Genomic DNA, 21,901 nt, shown 5'->3' with positions numbered 1-21,901 from the left:
AGAATTCCAAATACTCTTATTAGATACTCCATCCTTTAAGGAGGAAAGCACAGCTGCCCCTCCAGTATGGGCTGCACATAGTGACTTCCTTCCAAAGAGTGCAACTTGGGAAGGAGAAGTGGAGAAACTTGACAAACACTACCTCAGCCAGGTGTTCGAGATTGATCAACATCAATGGTGATCAGGAAGACAGTACATACCCGTGGTATCAAGTGAGGAGAAAGGCACTTTACCTTTGGGGTCTTCTTCCCACAAACACATAACCCCAGTCTAATCATGAGGAAAATGTCATGCAAATCTCGATTGACGGACAGTCTACAAAATATATGACTGGTTCTCCTCAAAACTGTCAAGGTCATCAAACACAAGGAAAGTCCAAGAAATTGTCACAGCCAAAGGGAGCCTGAGGGGACATGATGACTAAATGGCATGTGGTATCCTGGATGGGATCCTGGGACAGAAAAAGGACATGAGGCAAAAGCTAAGGAAATCTGAATCAAGTATGGACTTTGGTTAATAATAATGTATATTGATTTTAATGGTAACAGATGTACCATAGTAACATAAGATGTTTATAGGGGAAACTAGGTGTAGAACTCTCTGTACTATCTTCACAATTTTTCTGTAAATCTAAAATGATCCCAAGATAACATTTTATTTTTAAAAAGTCTAAAATTTCATAGCTGGAAGGGAACTTAGTAACCATCTAGAACAAGCGCCGCTTTTAGCAAATTAGGAATCTGAGCTCAGGAGAATGACTTGCTCAAGAGCAAATGACCACTATTACACTCTGCTTTCCTTCCTCAAACACTGAATACTGCCGAATCACCTTTTCAGCTGCAAATGCTCTTAATAAACTTTATTCTGTCACTTAATAAATATACATTTTGAAAAGTGCTTCCTACAGTTGAAATCCTGAGGCACTGTTAAAAAAAAAAAAAAAGAAGACTTGATTTGCAGAACTCACAGAGCTCAGAATCATAAGATGGCAGTGGTTTCATGTTTAAAAATCAAATTACAACACACTTTGTCTAGGGTCCACACACCTGGAGAATATTGTTTGTATTTTTAAGCTAGGAGCATACAAAATCACAACAGTAGCACATGTGCTCAATTGCATTTATAGGTTTGTGTAATTAACCTTTTACATTTATGTCATAACAATGCCAATGTAAATTTTCTGAGTTTTTGTCTTGGGAGGATCTACTTTGTCTTGTTCTAAAGAATTTCTCCAATTACCTCTTCTCCCCCCACCCCTCCCCTAATGCTCTGGTTCAAACTTTGCAAATCTGTTCAAAAGTCACATAAAGCCATGGACCTTCAGGATATTAAAGATATTAAAGATTATTATAGTTTCAGAAATTGGAAAAAAAATTCCACTTTCTTAACCCTAAAAAAGCTTATATGCTATAAAACCCAGTGAAAATGCTATTCTCTGGGTACAATTTTAAAGGGAACAAATGATTCAGATGGTAATGGAAGTAAATTTTTAAAATTTAAGTTTGAAATATAATTACTGTGAAGATGACTCATAAGTGGGGAATTATACTGATGCTAACTATTAGCTAATTTAAATTGTTTACTGTTCTTTTACCAGTCATACTGGTCATCTTTGCTTTGGTAACAAACAACCCTAAAATCTTAGTGGATTACAGCGCCATGGAGCCTGTGGTTCTGGTCCAGGCAGTGGCTCTGTTCCTCTTGTCTTCCTATTCTCAGGCCCAGGCTAAAGAAGCAGCCACAATCTGAGACATACTAGCTCTGAAGACGGTAGAAAACAGAGAGCTACAGGAATTTCGTGACGCCTCTTTAAGCTTCTGCTTAGATGTGGGCATTTGTTGCATCAGCTCATATCCCATTGGCTAATGCATGACATGCAACCAATACCAAAATCATTGAATGGAGACATACTACTCCAGAAGTCAAGAGCACGGGCAGATATGTATAAGCCTCTTCCAGGAAAGGGGGAAAGTAAAAAACTACAAAGAACAATATAATCCTTCACTTGAAGGATAACTTACTGAACTAGGTAGGTATAAAATCTGATCACCTCTATCCTTCATCATCTTCATTCTGCCATTTTTGGGTGGTTGTCATAAATAATGCTAACTCTTTCTATAATGTTGAAAGGAAACATTCTTCTAAAAGTTCAAATTAGGGAATTCCCTGGCAGTCCAGTGGTTAGGACTGTGCGCTTCCAATGCCGGGGGCATGGGTTCAACCCCTGGTTGGGGAACTAAGATCCCGCAGGCTGCGTGGTGTGGCCAAAAATAAATAAATAAAGTTCATTGGTGCTGAATGTTAATTAAATTCCAACTAATATTCAAATACTGTACTAGTTTTCCTACTTTTCTATCCCCAGTGAAGAACAAAGGCTTACAGAGATTCAAAGTTGGCAGAGAACATGAATGAATCTATACCAGTGGTTCACAGCAAGTATAAACATGTAAACATGGAAGTGGAGATATCCAGTATTGTCAGGATGATTACATAGAATTTGCTTTTTCCTTAATCCCCATATCCTCTTGTTGTCTCTCTTATTAATGTCACCTGCCTAAATTACCTATGACCTTTCAACCTTCTAGGTGACTCCTTTATTTACTGAGTGTTTTTCATAAGCACTCACTCCTCCTCCAGCCCATAGCAAGGGTCTGTGATGTACTGTTTCCTGCCGTGAGCCAGAAAGAAATGTTCACTGTGCTTCCGTGCTGCTTCAGTCCCTGAGTTCAGAGTGGAGAAATGAGCATGCTGTTCTGGAAAGCATCCATGAGTATTATTCAATGAGCCCTGGAGACACTGAGATTTTTTTAAGAGTTATTGGCCTTCTTGACAATTAGGACCCTAGCCCCCTTTGTCTCTTGACAGTTAAAATAATGCCCTATTCCCTGGATTCTAAGACAACTTGGAGTTTAAGATGCATCATTGGTTGAATAGCTTTGAGGGAATAAAATGAATTCCTACAATGCATGCCTATCCACTGTAAAATACATCCTGATTTCACACATGTTAAAATGGAATGATTATGATAAACAACAAGCACAAGGATAAGAAAAGTTAGAAGAAAACACACACTTATTGAATGCCACGCACTGTGAGGTGCTATGCAGTTCTCTGCTGAATCAATTTTTATTCTTCATTCCACAGATGTTTTATATGCCTATGCTAGGCCCTGGGAATACACCAACGAGTAAAACACAACTCCAAGTTCTGAAGGATTTTGTAGACCTAGTGGGGGTAGGAATGCTTTTAGATACAAATAGCAAAACCCTACCAACAGTAACCTATACAAATAGGGTTGACAAGAGATAAAGACTTTTTTTTTTCACATATGAGGAAGTCCAGAGGAACAGAGTCTAGAACTGGTAGAGCTCTCAAAGGTGCCATCAGAGCCAGGTATCTGTAATCTTCCTGAGCCATCAAAACTTTCTTCCTCATAGTCACAATATGGTTGCTTTATCTCCGACATTGCATCTGCCTTGTAAGCGAGAAGGGGAAAGAGCCAAAAGCCTTTTCTTTCAAAGGTGTTTCTCCCATCCTAGAAAGCCCTCCCCAGGAATTCTGACCTATATCTCATTGACCGAAACCGTGTCATTGGGTCACCCATGGCTGCAAAGGAATCCGGGAACGCAAGCCCTATTATCTTGTTTACTGATTTCTATATGGAGGAATATTAATAAGATGGTTGGAAATGCATGGTGAGTAAAACTATAGTATCTGACACAGAGACAGATCATATGACACATAGTTCATTCCAATGCAACATGGCAACTAGCATTATTGAGTTACAAGATGCTACCCACAGAAGGGCAGCAAGGTCTGGAAGCCAGAATCAGTGAAATTTGGGCTGACACTTAAAAACACAATTTATTAGGTGATCAAAAGCATTTTAGGCAGAGAAAACAATAGGGCCAAACGCAGGCACAAAAAAGCAAAATTAGCACCTGAGGAATTTGGGGCTTGGGGGTTGGAATCTAGCATGTATGTGAGAAAGTGGAAGAGCTTAGAAGGACTGACAAGGGTGAGATCATGAAGACCCTACCTAATATGTGATTCTTAAGAGTTTAGCCCTTACTGAGAATGTAACAGAACTCCAAGCTCAGGTTGAATGATTTTTCTCAACAACTTTGGTTCTTGGAGAAACCAGCCTATATATGTTGACGCTGGGTCCCCAGGCTTCAACTCGGAACTACTCTAGTTCAAATCACTCAACTAGTTGTCACTTGCTGTCTTCCTCAGAGCAATTCCTTGAATTTCACTCTTTCAGCAAACACAGAACCCTGTCAAGAGTCTCAGAAAGAGCCAGTCTGTTTGCATCAAACTCTGGTCTCATCAGCCCACCTGTGTGGCAGAGCTAAGTGTACTACAAGTCACACAGTAAATAGATCCAGTCACTTGTATGCTCTTCTTTAGATGAGCGTTCTCACATCTGAAGGCATTTTATATCCATGTGAGCCCTTTGGGACCCCATCAATTTCAGTGATTTGTGAGAAAGGAAGCTGTTACCTGATAACCTTAATATACAAATCATTTCTAGGCAATAGTCACACTGGTGTAAAGGAAAAGGGGAAAAGGGAAAAGGCACACGCATGAGCATCGGATAGACCGGTTCATAATCCTAACTTTGCCACTTAACTAGCTGTGTGACCTTGTGAAGATTATTTAACCTCTTTGCCTACCTCTCTAACAAGTGTTGAGAATTCAATGACAATGTATATGAAAACGGTTTACAATCAAGTCAAAGTGCAACATCTGATGTTATACAACCAGTTAGTGCATGGTGAAGCCAGAAACAACTCAGCCTTGGAAATTCAGTTCTTAGCATCCCCAGCATATAGTAGCTATGTTATTATATGAATTAATTAATGAATGCTAATAAACCTGTAATTTTTTTAATCTGTTTTAAAATAGAAGTGACAGGAGCAGCTTAAATCTTTAACCCCCATCTCCACTTCCAGGGGCTTCTCTGTCTCTCCTGAGAAGGTTAAAAAAAATGTCCCAGTTTTAATAATCAAGTCAGATGTAAATATATTAATTCTAGCCTTTATTGACTAAAAACTATGGTGTGCTTGTATTAGAGGATCTGAACAAGAGCTTATTTGACCATGGGACAGAAACAGAGCAATTTGAGTCTGAATTTATTTACCAGGCACACAAATAGTAACACCAGCTTGTAAACACACCTGGACAGGTCTGTCTCTGTGGCAGATACTATAGAATGGCTCACTCTACATTCATTCCTAATCATCTTCTTTCCTGCCTTCTCTATTTAGAGGCTGGAAAGCAAAATACTCACTGTCCCAGACTCACTTGCCATTAAGGGTAGGCTTTTGACACAGTCCTGACCAAAGACATGTAGGCAAAAATCCCTGGGGGAGGGTTTCCCAGGAAAGAAATATGATAAAGATTATTTTTGTCTGGGGTTCTATGTCCCATTTATAAAGTTTAGACAATGTACTTTTCACAACACTTGTTTGAAGTTACTTGGAGGAAAAAAAAATTTATGTGACAGCTAAAAACCACCTCTACATTGACACCCAACATATCTGTTCATGGGCTACCTGTTCACTGCTGGGAGCTATATCCTGACAAGATAGCACTGATTCCCCTTTAGGTATGTGACAGAAGTGATAAGATGAGGACAAGGCTGTCACCTCTTAGAACTGCAAACTATACAGCTATGTGGTTGATGCACTGCAGTTGGAGAACTTAGGTTCTAGAACTGACTACCATTAGAGTATGTTACAGCAGTGTCAAAAAGTAGCTGGTGAACTATTGAGCCTGCGCGTCTGGAGCCCATGCGCCGCAACGAGAGGCCACGATAGTGAGAGGCCCGCGCACCGTGATGAAGAGTGGCCCCCGCTTGCCACAACTAGAGAAAGCCCTCACACAGAAACGAAGACTCAACACAGCCAAAATAAAGAAATAAATTAATAAACTCCTACCCCCAACATCTTCTTTTAAAAAAAAAAAAGAGAGAAAAGATGGAAAAGTCATTGTTTAAAAAAAAAAAGTTCTCCTCACCCCCCCCCAAAAAAAAAGTAGCTGGTGAAAGAACAGTCTCTTCAACAAATGGGGACAACTGGATACCCATATGCAAAAGAATGAAGTTGGGAGTCCTACCTCACATCAGGTACAAAAAAATAAATCAAAATGGATCAATGACCTAATTATAAGAGCTAAAACCTTAGAAGAAAACAGGAGAAAATCTTCATGACCTTGGATTTAGTAATGAACTTAGATATGACACCAAAAGCACAAGCAACAAAAAAATGATAAAATGGACTCCATCAATATTAAAAACTTTTGTGCATCAAAGAACATCATCAAGAAAGTGAAAAGACAACCCACAGAATGGAAGAAACTAGATCTAAGTCATGTATATAGTAAGAGCCTAGTATCCATAACATATAAAGAACTCTTACAACTCAGTAACAAAAGACAAACAATCCAATTAAAAAGTGGGCATAGGGTTCACACAGATATTTTTCCGAAGAAGATATACAAATGGCCAAGCACAAGAAAAGATGCTCAACATCATTAATCATTAGGGAAACACAAAAACCACAATGAGGTACCACTTCTCATCCACCAGGAGAGCTATAATTTTTAAAACTAGGAAGTAAGCGTCGGTGAGGATGTAGAGAAATTGGAACCCTCATACACTGTTGGTGGAAGTTTGGCAGATCCTCAAAAAATTAAATATAGAATTACCACATAACCCAATAGTTCCACTCTTATGTATAGATCCAGAAGAACTGAAAATTGGTACTCAAATAACATGTACATGCATGTCCATGGCAGTACTATTCACAACAGCAAAAAGGTGGAAACATCCCAAGTATCCATCAACAGATGAATGAATAAACTGTGGTATATGAACCTCATATATTATGGTATATGTAGAGATGCACCTCAAAAACTTTATGCTAAGTGAAAACAGCGAGACACAAAAGGTCTAATTTTGGGAGGTGGTGGCTGCACACTATAAACGAACTAAATGCCACTGTTCATTTCAGAACAGCTAATTTTATGTTATATGAGTTCACCTCAATTTTTTTTTAAAGGTAGCAGGCTCCCTAGACCACATGTAATTAGTAGAGGTCGCTGACTTGCTGTAAAGGTATTGGAAAGTCTTTCTTTTCCTCATTAGTATATTAAATGGTATAAAATAAGAACACAACTCCATTCTTCAGTAGCCTTTCTGGGGAATATCCAATCCAGTTTTCTGGTTTCTTCTTCTGTTCCTCTGCTTGCCTTTGAACATTTCTCCTTTCGTTCAATACCCACTACTCAAGATAGAGGAGAAGAGTGAATAGTAAATGTATAAGCTACAATCTTGTTAACACCTCTGGCATAAAGAAAGCAATAACTGAAATGTAGATGTTTAAAAAAAATCACTAAAAATGGGATTATGGGATTATCAGGGGTCTTAGTTTCATTTATCCATGCAATTTCATTATAGTTTGGAAAAGATAATAAAAAGATTGCTATTGGGCTACAAACATTTGTCTCAGAACTCTTGTGACAATTTTAACCAATCTTGTAAAAGTTTGGAATCCTTGGTATTCAGATTTTGCTGTACACTTTTATCCAAGTTCATTAGTTTCCTAGTGCGGCCATGACAAAGTACCTCAAACATAGTGCCTTAAAACATTAATTTCTTCTGAGTTTTAGAGGCTAGACATTTGAAATCAAGGTGTCAGCAGGGCCATGTTCCCTCTGAAGTCTCTAGGGAAGAATCCTTCCTTGCCTCCTTCAGCTCTGGTGGCCCCAGGTAGTTCTTGACTTGTGGCAAAATAATTCCGATCTATGCCTCCATCTTCACGACTTGCTCGCTGTCTCTGTGTCTTCTCTTCTTATAAGGACACCTGTCATTGGATTTAGAGCTCACCCTAAATCCAGGATGATCTCATCTCAAGATCCTTACCTAATTCCATCTGCAGACTTTTTCCAAATAAGGTCATATTCTCACATTCTGGGTGAACGTGAATTTTGGGAGGACACTATTCATCCCACTACTCTACATAAGCAACCTAATTTCTTTTTTTGATACAGTAAGGTTTTTTAAAAATGCAAACTCAAATTTGGCTTGGTAAAATTAGAATAATTCTTCTGCAGAGAGCTTTATTAAAAAATAAATCTCGGGGCTTCCCTGGTGGTGCAGTGGTTAAGAATCTGCCTGCCAATGCAGGGGACACGGGTTCCAGCCCTGGTCTGGGAAGATCCCACATGCCGCAGAGCAACTAAGCCCGTGCGCCACATCTACTGAAGCCCACGCACCTAGAACCTGTGCTCCACCACAAGAGAAGCCACCACAATGAGAAGCCCACGCACTGCAACAAAGAGTAGCCCCCACTCGCCACAACTAGAGAAAGCCCGATCACAGCGATGAAGACCCAATGCAGCCAAAAATAAATAAATTTAAAAAAAAATCTTTATGGGGCTTCCCTGGTGGTGCAGTGGTTGAGAGTCCGCCTGCCGATGCAGGGGACACGGGTTCGTGCCCCAGTCCAGGAAGATCCCACATGCCGCGGAGTGGCTGGGCCCATGAGCCATGGCCACTGAGCCTGCGCGTCCGGAGCCTGTGCTCCGCAACGGGAGAGACCACAACAGTGAGAGGCCCGTGTACAGCAAAAAAAAAAAAAAAAAAAAAATCTTTAACCTTCAAACAAAAATAAATCAAATTAACAACAAAAAAACCAAATCACTAAAATTGAGTCCTCCCTTTACTTACTAAAACTGATATAAGTAGATAGGAAAAATGCCTTTTGACAGAAACAAAGCATGACAGATGGATACTATACTATTTACAATTTATTATTTATAAAAATAACTTCAGCTTTCTCATCATAATGACAATTCAATAAATCCCCTCCTAGAAGTCAGGGGCCTTGACACTTACAATTTTTACTAAGAAAAACTTGCTTTTTAAATCTTTAAGCCATAATTTTTTTTAACATCTAATAATCAATTTTTAAAAAATTTGGACAATGAAATTGTAACTATATTCAAAAATTTACAGTGAAATTTGTTACATAGTCAAGTATCAACTCTTAGTTGATAAATATTATAATTATTTAATGTTCAGGTAATTTTATAAACAAATTACCAAATTACAATATTGATAGACCGTACATTTTCCAAACTGTAAGAACATATACTACTTTATATAGTTTAATATCCAGGGGAGATTTTTCCTACATTAGTGAAAATTAAATTTATTATAAATTTTCAGGAATTCTTTCTAATGTACCAAGATACAATATGAAAAAGCAGAAGTTATTTTTATTTTTTATATAAACCTATGAACCTAATGTAGAAATCTAATGTTAGACAATTCCTTTGGCAGAAAACATTTAATTATTAACAGGTCTTAACTACAATCCATAAGATCATGAAAAAGAAAGAAAAATAACAACCCTGTATTTCTTATTAACACCAAAAATATCATCTCAGTACACAGATTTAATAACGTTTTTATACTATCAACAACCTGCAACATAAAACTCATTACAGTATGGCAAAAATAATTTTTAATTTAAAAGGGAGAAGAAACGTCTGGATGTATAAAATTTCACTGATAAATGCCAATATACACTATATACATGTTGCATGTTATATCATTACAAAACTACATTAGGTGAACTTAAGTGGCAGATCCCAATTTAGTGGGTGTGCAGTATTTATTCTACTTCAAAGACTTAACACAGAATTAAGCTTTTACAACTCAGATCACAATTATACATGAATTATTTACACAAACATTAAAATAACTATTAAATATTGTTTGGGGGGAAAAATAAGATTTTCCATATATATGCAAACATTAATTATTATCAAGAGCAGCTTTGTAAATGTTTTTTGTTTTGTTTTCTTTAAAGAATAGAAGATTCATTTCCAAAAAAGTAAGGTGCCATTTTAGAATTTTTTATAAATATATAATTGAATTCACATAGAAGGAAAATACTGGATAAAAAACAGAACAGAGACATGAAAGGTTAAGTTTCTTTCCAGTTACTTGTACCTGAAATAAGACAATGACAGAAACTGGGCTTTCAAATACTGCTTGTTTTTCCCTTTACATGTAGACCAAGTAGTATACATAAGACTATTTTGTTCTAATATACAGTTTCTTTGAAAAAGGAACATACTTATAATCAAATTTCTGTAACTACATAAATGACAAAAATTTCCAGAGTACTGTCTTCAAATGGATTCTTGGTAGAAAGATTAAGGGCTTTCTTTAAAAAACAATATAGAAATCTTGCTTCCATGCAAGTTAACTTTTTTTTTTTTTGGCGGCTTGCGGGATCTTAGTTCCCCGAACCAGGGATCGAACCCGGGCCCCAGCAGTGAAAGCGCCGAGTCCTAACCACTGGACCACCAGAGATTTCCCACAAGTTAACTTTTTAAAAACAAAACTTATGTCCATTGTTTTTCCCCAGTCTAAATACCATGTATCTGTAAGCATATATATTTGCATGTTGTGTTATCTAAAAAGTTGGCAGATGATGCAGTAGTGTGCAAATTTTTAGGAAAGAAAACAATCCTTATTGGCTTACTACCTAACTCCTAAAGTATGTGGAATCTATTAGCACTATAAACTCACTTAAAACATAGGCTTCAGGAAAACTGTCTTGATGGCTTCCCTATAAAGCCATTGACTGTTATTATTCCACAGGTTCAGGATTACTTTTGAAAGGAATGGCCAAAATTTTCAACAGTCTGGCATACCAGTGGTACTCAAATCATCTCTCTAAAAGAACAACACGCATAATAAAAACACACATCATCCACACTTGGTATATATATCACATCAAATTATTAGGAATGTCTCATAGCTCAGATTCACATATACTCTTGTAAAAAGGAAATGCAGCAACTCTGCACACCACACTACAGGAAAACAAAACAAAACAAACAAAAAAACTGACCATACCTTCATTAGAGAATGGCCAAAATCACTTGAAAAGGTCATCAGTGGCAATTCTAAATGCCAAGGACCCTTGTAGGAAAACAAATGGTTTTTTTCCAGGGAATGGAAATGTTTTGTGGGGCCTTCCTCAGCCCACTTGTTGGCATGACTGGGGGACTGGCTAAATGCTTTATCACACAACTGCATTTACGTGGTCTTCACTGATAATAACAGAAAACATTTTTGTTCCTCCCAAAATGCTCTTGCTTCTGTAGACAATTATATGCTAATTATTACTCAACACACCACTGAGAGCAAAACTGACAGTACTGCAAACACAGCTACAATTTAAGCAGCCAAAGGAAATATGTAGGGAAGCTAAATGCATACACAAAAACATGTTCACCTTTTAAAATAATGATGGGTGGGAAACTCTGAAAAAAAAATGCAGACAAAAAATACTTAAAGGTTTCAGTGCTTTCCCAATTACGATATTTTAGGGGTAAATGGTGGTTTCTTTATACGCTCCTGTCTCATGTTGTTTAGTGTCATAAGGCTACTTACTGGTTGTCCAGATTTGTGTAGAGAGATTTGAAAGTAAGAAAAAACTAACTGGAAGGAACTTGAAGCTGCGTCTCATCAAAAATTTGACCTCAAACAAGTTGGGACTGAAAAAACCTTTTATGGCCTATTAGAGTAAAATGCGTTTCTGTGCTTTATTTATTCATGGGCCTTTTGAACTGAGAAAAGATTTTTTTCTTCTTTTTAATATTTTCAGATTACAATCACAAGGGTCAAGTAGTACACTTAGGAAGGCTTTCAAGAAAATGCTTGGTTTGTTTTTAAAGGAGAGGCTGCTGCTGAGGGTAATCTGTTTGCTGCTGTGCAACTGAATGAGCTGGAGCTGCAACCGCAAAGCCTGCCGACCGCGGCAAACTGGAAGTAGTGCTCTGGTGAGATGACAGATCCACAGACATCCCCATTTGCTGCGTGTAAGCAGCTGCACCAGTAGCTGATTGAAGGTGAGAGTTCTGATTCATGTAAGTAGGATTGGAAACAGTGTCTTGTCCAGCGCTACAAAATTTTAAAAAGAAAACCATATTTACTTTGCATTATCTAAGTTACGGTCAGAGGTCAATCATCATGAGAAAATAAAAATCTCTTTTCCACCTCTTTAAGTTTATATACCTCTACTATTCTGATTGATTTAACTACTCCAGCTATCCAATACCGTTAATGTAATTTTTATATTTGGGAAGAAGAAAGTGCTCAAAAAGAAATAAAATATAGGATTATAAGGCCTATCTAATTCTGTTTTCTCCAAAATGTCTCACGGAAAACATTTAGAAATCTTTTGAGGAGATGCAGATTGTTTCTGATGCTGGTGTCCTTGGCCAGCTGCAATGAGAACAAACCCCCGGCTCAAGTACACCCTCGGCCCATTTTCTCCCTTCCCTCTTCTCTCAATCAGCACAGAGGAGACCACTATTCCTCACCCACTCTTTATACTTTCCTTTGGTAGGGCACTTTCAAAGCTGCCCCGGATAGCTTAACCTGAATCCCTACATAAAAATAATAAAGGCAGGGAGAACATGTAATCCACATAGGGTCCTGAATCTACCCTCAAAATAGTCCTGACCTATAGTTTACTTATTGACACTATACAAAAACAAAACAAAACCCCCCAAACCGCACTAAGTTGAAAAGTCACACCAAATTGCAGGACTTTCATTTGCTCCTATAATTACTATAGCATATCTTTTAAAAGATATGTAATTTTTAAATGCACCAAATACACTGCTTCAATATAGGAGTATTAATGTCTACACTCGTCCAGTTTTTCTCTCTGTAATTCCTAGTGTCACCCAGGATAACAAAATTTTTACATTTTAACTTAAACACCAATACCAACAGATTTATTTAATTTCCAGATAATGTCTAAAATTTATACACATGGAATTTAGGAGTGGGAAGAGACCTTACAAATCATTACACATGACTGTACTGAATAAACATTTTGTGTGGTTAAGCAAAGTTAACAGAAGGCAAGATTTAAACATGTTTTTCAGAATAGAAGTTAGTATGAAAACTTAAGACTACAAATTCCACAGCTCAAACACACTTCTTTTTAAGAGTCAAAGTAACAAAAGTTTTCTGATTTTTAGGAGTACATGCTCCTAAAATATGTCTGGGACTACTTTACTAGGCTGATTAGAGCACCATGCTAAGTATACCCTTACAGGACCCAAGTACAGGCTTGGGTCCTGTAAGGGACAGTTAGCTTTATTTTGGCCCGGGGACCCAGACTATAAGCCAGGTCTAGGCACCATCTCAGTATGGGTAGCAAAGCTAAGACAGCACCATTCTGATTTCATGGGATCTTGAATGGGCAGTTCTACAACTTCATCTCAATAGCAAAAGAGGGCACTATTATTATAAAGAGAAGGGTCTAATTATTCTCATTCTGAAAATCTGTGAAAATTTAATGCATATAATTACAAAATTAACACAGCTCCCAAACACTTACCTTAAATACGGAGTTGGGGCAGGCTGTGTTGTCACTGAGGAATTCACATTTGGAGGCAGCGATCTCAGTGGACCGATTTGATCTGGTCCTAGGCTGTAGCTTTGGGCAACAGTGACTTGGTGAATACTTTGACCCATATAGTTTGCACCATGTGGTTGAACTGGATATGTCTATTAACCAAAGAGAAAAAGTTGACTCACTGATCTCCCAAACAACTACCTAGCAATACATTTAAAACTTTAAAAGACTTAAATGAAATAAAATGTTATACTTCTTTGGGGAGCAATCTGATTCTACCCATCTATCCACCCTAGTATAAAAAGCGGAGCGCTTCCAAATCACAGTGCCAAATCTATGGAAATTTATGATTTACTTGTTCTTTTATTTTGCAGGGGGTTGAAAGGAAGGGAGGTGGTGTACTTTTAAGGAGCACATTGGAATCCACCCAGGTTGCCTATTACTAAGTAACATGTCTTGCTGAAGAGCCACAGAAAACTATATACTCCCTTGAAGGGCAGCACAGTATCACTTCAAGTTACCATCAGAGAGATGACCTTCTTTACCCCCATCTCAGGTGACTTATTCAACTTCTTAAGAATGAAACTTAAAAGAGTAAGTTGAAGAATAAATGGTATCAAGGCAGAGTGCAGGCCCTCTCTGCCAATGCCTCCTTCATCCTGCCTGCAGGACAGATATGACAAAAGGAAAGAAGAACTATGGGTAAAGGAGATGTACTCTTAAGAAATAGCAAAATGGCCTAAGTCTCTGTGAATATTTATATGTGCCCTACTTAATTTCCAGGGTAACACACAGGATCTACCACCTGCTTACCAAATACAGCATCAAAACAATGCACGTTTAATAAATATCAATTGCTCCAGTTTTAAACTGAGCTCATTTTTTAAATTAATTTTTATTGGAGTATAGTTGCTTTACAATGTTGTGTTAGTTTCTGCTGTACAGCGAAGTGAATCAGTTATACATATACATATATCCATCCGTTTTTAGATTCTTTTCCCATATAGGTCATTACAGAGTATTAAGTAGAGTTCCCTGTGCTATACAGTAGGTTCTTATTAGTTATCTATTTTATATATAGTAGCGTGTATAGGTCAATCCTTAACTCCCAGTTTAACCCTCTCCCCCACCCTTTCCCCCTTGGTAACCATAAGTTTTAAACTAAGCTATTTTTAAAGCAAAGACTAATGACATGAAAATTTAGAATGCTAGAAATGCCAAATCAACTGACATTAGTAAGTACAATCATATTACCTCCTTAGCAGACACATAACAGCCCACTGACCACAGGCTGAGATGGTGGCAGTGGACCTCTTCTGCAGGTTAGGATTCCTGAGTGGCCTTCACAGATGCAGTTAATGGTGTGTTACACTAACTTTTTTTAGTATGAACTTTTTTTTCAAATTAGAATAGGGACTTTGAATATTTCAAATGCTATTATGCATGAATAGTACAGATAGCATCATGTGAAGAATCAAACTAGATAGAAAGCTAGCTTTTTAAAGAAATGAGTTATGCTTAGCAAAACACAGATTGTAAATAGTATGCAACTAAACAGAAAAACCTGACATAAGAATAATAAATAATCCTTTACAGACACACAAAGAAGTAAATACAACACACAGTCCCATAACACAATGGCGCAAACATTTCTTTTTGTTCCATGTTCATAGCAGCAGCAGATAACTCTTTGAAAACAAGCAACATTGAATAAACTCCAGCTGTCTTCTGCACCCAGAAATTCTTTCTATCCTCATATGTAATGACTCTTTCATCATTTTCAAAAGTTCGGGGCATGGCATATTTGATAGATGCATCTTGTCTGATGTGAGTTACCATAGTAACTATTCCTTTTTTTACTTAACAATTATGTTGTGTCAAGTCATCTAGATTATGCATCCATATTCTATCTTTTCTCCTTGGTGTCTCCTTCACACACTCCTTTACATACCAGTTTTTGTAAATTAACATGAAATTTGTTCATCCAAACTCATTCTGAATTCAGCCACTAACTGGCTGAAATTTCAAAAAGGTTTCAGAATACTGGATACTGATAAATATAAATATTCAGTTCAGCTGGGAAACACAGAAAAGGTGTAAAGTTCTGGAAAAGATGGTGTTCATGAATGGCTCATGGAACCTGCATCTATATGCCTGCATCATATATGTTATGCATGCACAATTTAAGTTGTGCATCTAAGAAAATATAAAGCATGATCTGAGAACAAAATGAGCTTTTTTTTTTTTTTTTTTTTTTTTTGTGGTACGTGGGCCTCTCACTGTTGTGGCCTCTCCTGTTGTGGAGCACAGGCTCCGGATGCACAGGCTCAGCGGCCATGGCTCACAGGCCCAGCCACTCCGTGGCATGTGGGATCTTCCTGGACCGGGGCATGAACCCGTGTCCCCTGCATTGGCAGGCAGACTCTCAACCACTGCACCAGGGAAGCCCCAAAATGAGTTCTTTAATGAAGCCTTTTAATAATCACTAAGTCAAAGAAATCTTAACAGAAATTTAAAAGAAATGTTAAATTTTGCTTGCTAAGCAACAGGAACAGCATCAGTACCTCATCTGTAGAACTTCTGATATGCCAGGCACTGTCCTAAATCAAAGGATTTATACTTTATACTTATAAAAAGGATTTACACTTACATAAAGGATTTATGCTTTATATTTACAAAAGCTTATGAAGAACAGAACTCCCCTCATATATTTAATGGTCGCTTCATTATGTTATAAATGAACTAAAATGTATTTGTGAAATATCAGTGTCTAATTGTCCTGGTGAACACTAATTGTTTAGCCAACATTTTTTTGACAAAGATGAATTTTATCATGTTATTCATAGACCATAGAAATTTTAATACTATGCTTTAAAGCTTTCTTTTTTTTAATTTAAAACTTTTCTTAAATTTTGAAAAATGTTCTCAAAAATGCTCACCTGCATTGGAACTCCAGCTGATGAAGGTGGGTAATGTGCTGGATGATGGATCTTTGAATAGACTGAATATACTGGTGCTTCATTCATCAACTTGTTATATAGTTCCAGAGCTTCCAAGACTTTTACATTCAATTCAGACAATTCTGAATGCTTCCTAACATAGAAGGGAAGCACTTTAATACTCTTCAAAGTTTTTAAGCATTTTAAGCATATTTTTAATTTTTAGCAACATAAATTATTATTAAAAATTTACCACATTTTCTACTTATATTTTAAAAGGTTCTTTATATATATGAAAGTATATTCAAAAAGGGAAAATGGGAGGAGGAATTATTTAATTCATGTAATGTCTAGGCTGATATGACTTCATAATATTAGGGGAATTCCCTTCCACACCTCATAAAATGCCATCAATTCATAATTTTGGTGCTAGGAGAATGTTGTTTCTTATGTTACAGGTCTCTGTTGGAAATTCAATTACAAAAAAGAGTAATTTCTAAATTTAGGAAGACTCCAAGCCTTAATTAAAAATCTTAGTAGAAGAAAGTCCTCAGGCAAGGCCCAGAGCCTGCTATGAAATACAATATGACTGAGATAAAAGCACATTCACAAACAAAATCACACACATTTTCATTTGCTCATACTCATGAAAGGATCAACTAAAAAAAAAAGAATAATTATCCTTGAAAATGCAAATGAAAACAATATAATGAACTAGTCTCTACTGCTTCTTCACTGGTTTCTTCTGAAAAAGTGAGTGAAACCAGGTCCAAATAAGAACATTTTCAAATTTGCATCTTCAAATCTGCCCAAGGAACTCCAAAGCAAATCCTTTTGACTTGGTACAGTTTTGCCTGTTACCCTGGGAGTAATAAAGAACTCCCTTTGCAACTGACAAGTTCATAAAAGTTGAACGGCCACTTTATCTGGCCTAAAGCACCCACAAGTCTGTTTATTAAATGTAGCTTTTTAAATATGTACACAGAGAGACTCGAGAGACAAGAGGCAAATGCAGGCAGCCAGACACAGGGCTCCCAAATACATGACCTGGACTGAGTCCTGTCAGGACTTGTCACCTTTCCTCTATCAGAGACTGTTATGTCTGAAACAAACAAAAAGTGCTGTTTCCTCTCATGTATGTGTGACTGTATAAAGGAGGTCAAACTCTATTTTCAGAAATACCAGTTATAAATCACACAGGAAGCTTCAGAAATTAGTGTCCATGCTGACAAATTTGTGACTAAGAAGTAACCATAAGCAATTGGTCCACATAACCCAGTATACTGATGAACACCAGGAGAACACAGAAGGGCAGGATGACTGAGCCCATTTGAGATAACCTTCCAGGATTTGAGACATAATACCAAAGAAACAATAAATTTTTACTAAACTGTGCACAACACTATCCTGGGACAGAGAAATTAGGCAGAAGGTGTGGTCCTCTCCTTCAGAAAGACTGCAACTTACTAGGGAGACAAGGCTAAGTACCTGAAAAATAGCAAATGATGTAAGATAGCATACATTTGAATGCAAAATTAAATGAAATAGGTAGGGAACAGAAGAGTTTAGAGGAGGGGATTAATTTGACTGAAAAGGCTTTAGGGAGAAGCTGGGACTTAAGCTGGCACCTGAGGAAGGATGGAGAGGCCAAGCAAAAAAAGGAAGACTAAGCCAGGTCAGTGGGACAGTGTGAATTAACGCAAGTGAAAGGAACGAGAAGGGTACGCGAGAGAAGAATGAAAAGGGCAATTTGATTAAGGTGGTAGAAAACAGTTTTCGGAAGGTAGAAGGAAAGAACGTTAGAACAGCCTGAAACATAGTTAAGTTCAAGCTATGGATCTCTCTTCAATAACTCTATGTACACTTTTTTTTGGTCAATTTATATTGTTTACACAATATAACTTCCTAGTGTGATAAATGCTACAAAATTTCATTCTGTACAATGACAGACAGAAATGAAATGTAAAGTTTTAAATTCTGACAGTAAAGTTGTTTTTCTTTTAAGGAAAAACAAACTGACAATGATCCATTCAAGGGAAGAAGCAATATTTTATTCATTTCTGAATGTTTGACCAAGGTAAATAGTCAATAAAAATTTGTTGCAGAACAGCAAGCATTTTCCAGAACAGGAGATGCATCTGCAGTTAGTGGGCATGGAATGGAAAATGCCAGCTGGCCTATTCAGGAACTGAAATTGAAGAGAGAACTGGTTAACAGGTGAGCTTTCACTCAAAAAATTAACTCATATCAGAAAATATCACTCTAATTTTTAATTGTTCTAGACCTTTTTCTCTGAAGATTTTTATCAACAAAAATAAAATTATACTGTCATAACTTCAGGTTTTTTTCATTATATAGCATGACATCTTTCCATGTCAATAGATAGTTATCAATGGTAATGCTTTTTATTGTAGAATGTATGGATGTAGAATATTTTTTAAACCAATCTCACATTGAAAGACATTTTAGGGCTTCCCCGGTGGCACAATGGTTAAGAATCCACCTCCAATGCAGGGGATACAGGTTTGAGCCCTGGTCCTGGAAGATCCCACATGCCACGGAGCAACTAAGCCCCTGTGCCACAACTACTGAGCCTGCGCTCTAGAGCCTGTGAGCCACAACTACTGAAGCCCGCGCACCTAGAGCCTGTGAGCCACAACTACTGAAGCCCGCGCGCCTAGAGCCCATGCTCTGCAACAAGAGAAGCCACTGCAACGAGAAGCCTGAGCACTGCAACGAAGAGTAGCCCCCGCTCGCTGCAACTAGAGAAAGGCTGCGCACAGCAACAAAGACCCAACGCAGCCAAAAATAAATAAATAAATAAATAAAAATTAAGGGGGGGATAAAAAAGATATTTTAGTTACTTTCAAGTTTGTTATAAATAACACGGTGAAGAACACTCTAAGAGGTAGGTAGGTCTTTGCATATATCCGTATGTATTTAGTATTGCTGGGTTAAAAGATATGGACTATGTTTAGGATCCAGAAAGGTTTATAATAATTGCACCCCTAGCCACACCTAAGATAATACTATTTTTCTTTTTAATCTTTCCCATTTGATTATTCACTGACCATTAACATGCCTTCAATGAAACCAAAGTAACAGATGTATAGGTAGATATTCAATGCTTTCTCCAAAATAAGATCAATAAAATGTGATGAAACTGCTACCATCATTTCATTTACTGCGACAGGGATTTATTTTTCATTTCTGTAGAAAATACAACAAATTTACCAAAAAAAAAGTCCCAGGGAACAAAGATTATAATCTTCAGTGACTAGAAAATATCTTGCTGCTACTACTCTTCTCTGGTAAAGGCAGATAAGAAGTAAAGTAGTTCCTGTTCTTGTTGTGCTGTTTTGTACACAAGTTCAGTAAACAGAAAGGGAGGATGGTGGAACACTAAAGCCTTCTCCCTTGTCTGCCATTCACTATGGCTGCCCCCTCTGACTTCAGATAGAAAGTTCTGAAGAATAAGAGAAGGAGCAAAACTAAGTTAAAAGCTCAAAACCCTGACAGTCTGTCTTTCAGTGCTACTATTTCTAAGGAAGTGTAAGACTACATGGGATAATGAAATTAAAAGGACAACAGAGATATAGAAATACAAGGAACAAAAATGAGAACAGAAGGTATATACACTGGATTTAGGGTCACAAACACATAGGAAATTTCATTTGAAAGTTTTACAAATACTACTTCTCATTATATAACAAAACAATGCTTGCCTAAGATCCCTATTCTCATTTTTGTGCTTTATTCTTCACGACTCATTATCTCTCAACTCCAGGCAGGTAGGACAATGAAGACTGGCACTGTAAGAGGTGGAGTCTATCATTCTGCGTGTAATATATTGCCATGAAAAAAACTGCACCAAAATCAAAAGTACCATTCTGCTATTAGTTTGTAAGAGTTTTGGAAACTGAAAAACAATTTCAAAAGATTGGAACAATTCCACAAAAACTCCCTAGCTTAAAGTTCTGCCAAAAACAAGTAAACTTAGGAAAACTATATTTGTTATTTCCTGCATGAAGAATCTCACCTATCGATCTCTTCAAGTTTTTCATCTATCATTGGACCCATCCGTTGGCAGATATCTGTAAATACAAAAATATTTTAAAATCTTGAAACTAAAAACCAGCTTAAGTCAATTTCAACAATTTTGAACAACAGAGCACCAATATGCAACACCATGCAAAATACAAAGAGAATTAAGTTTATGGTAGAGAAGGGACTATAAAAGACCAAATTTAATACTATTCAGCACCAACATTAATATCATTGACCAAGGCAAAGTCAAAATCAGAACAGAAATCCCACCATGTTCTCTAGAAGTACTAAGTTTGCAGACTGAAATTTGGAGTTACCTCAAAAATCTTAAAAATACCTAGAAAACTATTGTTAGCTAAAGTAAAAAGAATTTGAGTCACAGTGTATAAAATATGTAATTATGTACAGATTAGATATGAACATTTTTCATTTATTTAAGCCATTTCAAAATAAAACATTTTATATATCTCCAAATGTAAACATTGATACAATATTCTATATTCATAACCAGGCTTTCTTCCATAAAAAAATTTAATAACTTTTATCCATTTATCACAGAGATTTTTCTCCCAATGGATTAAAAAAAGGCATAAAGACATTTGTTTTAATTGTTTCAGATTTCTTAGAGACTAAAAAGACACATCAGCATGCATCAAATAACTGCATTACAAAGTTAACACAGATCATGTATAATTTTGACATTTAAAATTATGACCCAAGAGGATTAAAAGAGGAATAAGAATTTCTAACATTTTGACTCCATTAATATGCTGTTATTTCTAATTCTGTCCTTTTTTTTTTTTTTTTTTTTTTTTTTTTGCGGTATGCGGGCCTCTCACTGTTGTGGTCTCTCCCGTTGCGGAGCACAGGCTCCGGACGCGCAGGCTCAGCGGCCATGGCTCACGGGGCCAGCCGCTCCGCGGCATGTGGGATCTTCCCGGACCGGGGCATGAACCCGTGTCCCCTGCATCAGCAGGTGGACTCTCAACCACTGCGCCACCAGGGAAGCCCTATCTTTTTTTGGACTGCAAATTTCACTAGTGATATTACAGAAAAGCAAAGACTTCTTCACTGGACAGGATAGGCAGTTTTATAGCAACATCTTCTAAGTAATATGTTTACTCATTTACTACACCAGTCTATTTCCCACCAGAGATTTCTAAACTCTGGAAGCAACCCAAGGCAGAAGAAATTTAAGACATTATAAATAGCTAAAACATTAAATGACATTAATCACTAATATTCACTTAGTACCTTCTAAGTCCAAGAGGTCTTGGGAGTCTGGTTTTGAATCTGTTGGATCTATACTCTGCAATACCTGCAGGGCTCTATCCATCTTATCCTAAAAAAGTAATAGGACACTTTACAAAGAGTTTTAATTTCAATGATAATAAAAATTACTCTTTCCAAGCATTCTCAAGGATAATACATTTTAAGTCTCGACAGTTTAACCAT

General features: G+C 37.1%; 1 protein-coding gene across 2 annotated transcripts in view; it reads right to left on the bottom strand.

Moving 5' to 3' along the window:
- Positions 1-9,311: 9,311 nt before the first annotated feature.
- STAM2 (signal transducing adaptor molecule 2) overlaps positions 9,312-21,901 on the bottom strand; it is a 50,032-nt gene continuing 37,442 nt past the window's right edge. For both annotated transcript variants that reach the window (XM_081243253.1, XM_081243252.1), the window contains exons 10-14: positions 21,701-21,788; positions 20,439-20,493; positions 16,400-16,553; positions 13,443-13,612; positions 9,312-11,989 (exon numbers count right to left, since the gene is read on the bottom strand). In XM_081243253.1, the coding sequence (XP_081099379.1) occupies positions 11,758-11,989; positions 13,443-13,612; positions 16,400-16,553; positions 20,439-20,493; positions 21,701-21,788 (699 nt within the window). In that variant the 3' untranslated portion in view covers positions 9,312-11,757. The remainder of the gene's footprint in view (positions 11,990-13,442; positions 13,613-16,399; positions 16,554-20,438; positions 20,494-21,700; positions 21,789-21,901) is intronic.

The sequence above is a fragment of the Mesoplodon bidens genome (genome assembly GCF_964165515.1).
Source record: "Mesoplodon bidens genome assembly, chromosome: 8".
NCBI classification, from domain to species: Eukaryota; Metazoa; Chordata; class Mammalia; order Artiodactyla; family Ziphiidae; genus Mesoplodon; species Mesoplodon bidens.
Note: the sequence above shows the minus strand (reverse complement) of the source record. Positions and strands in the feature narration are given on the sequence as shown.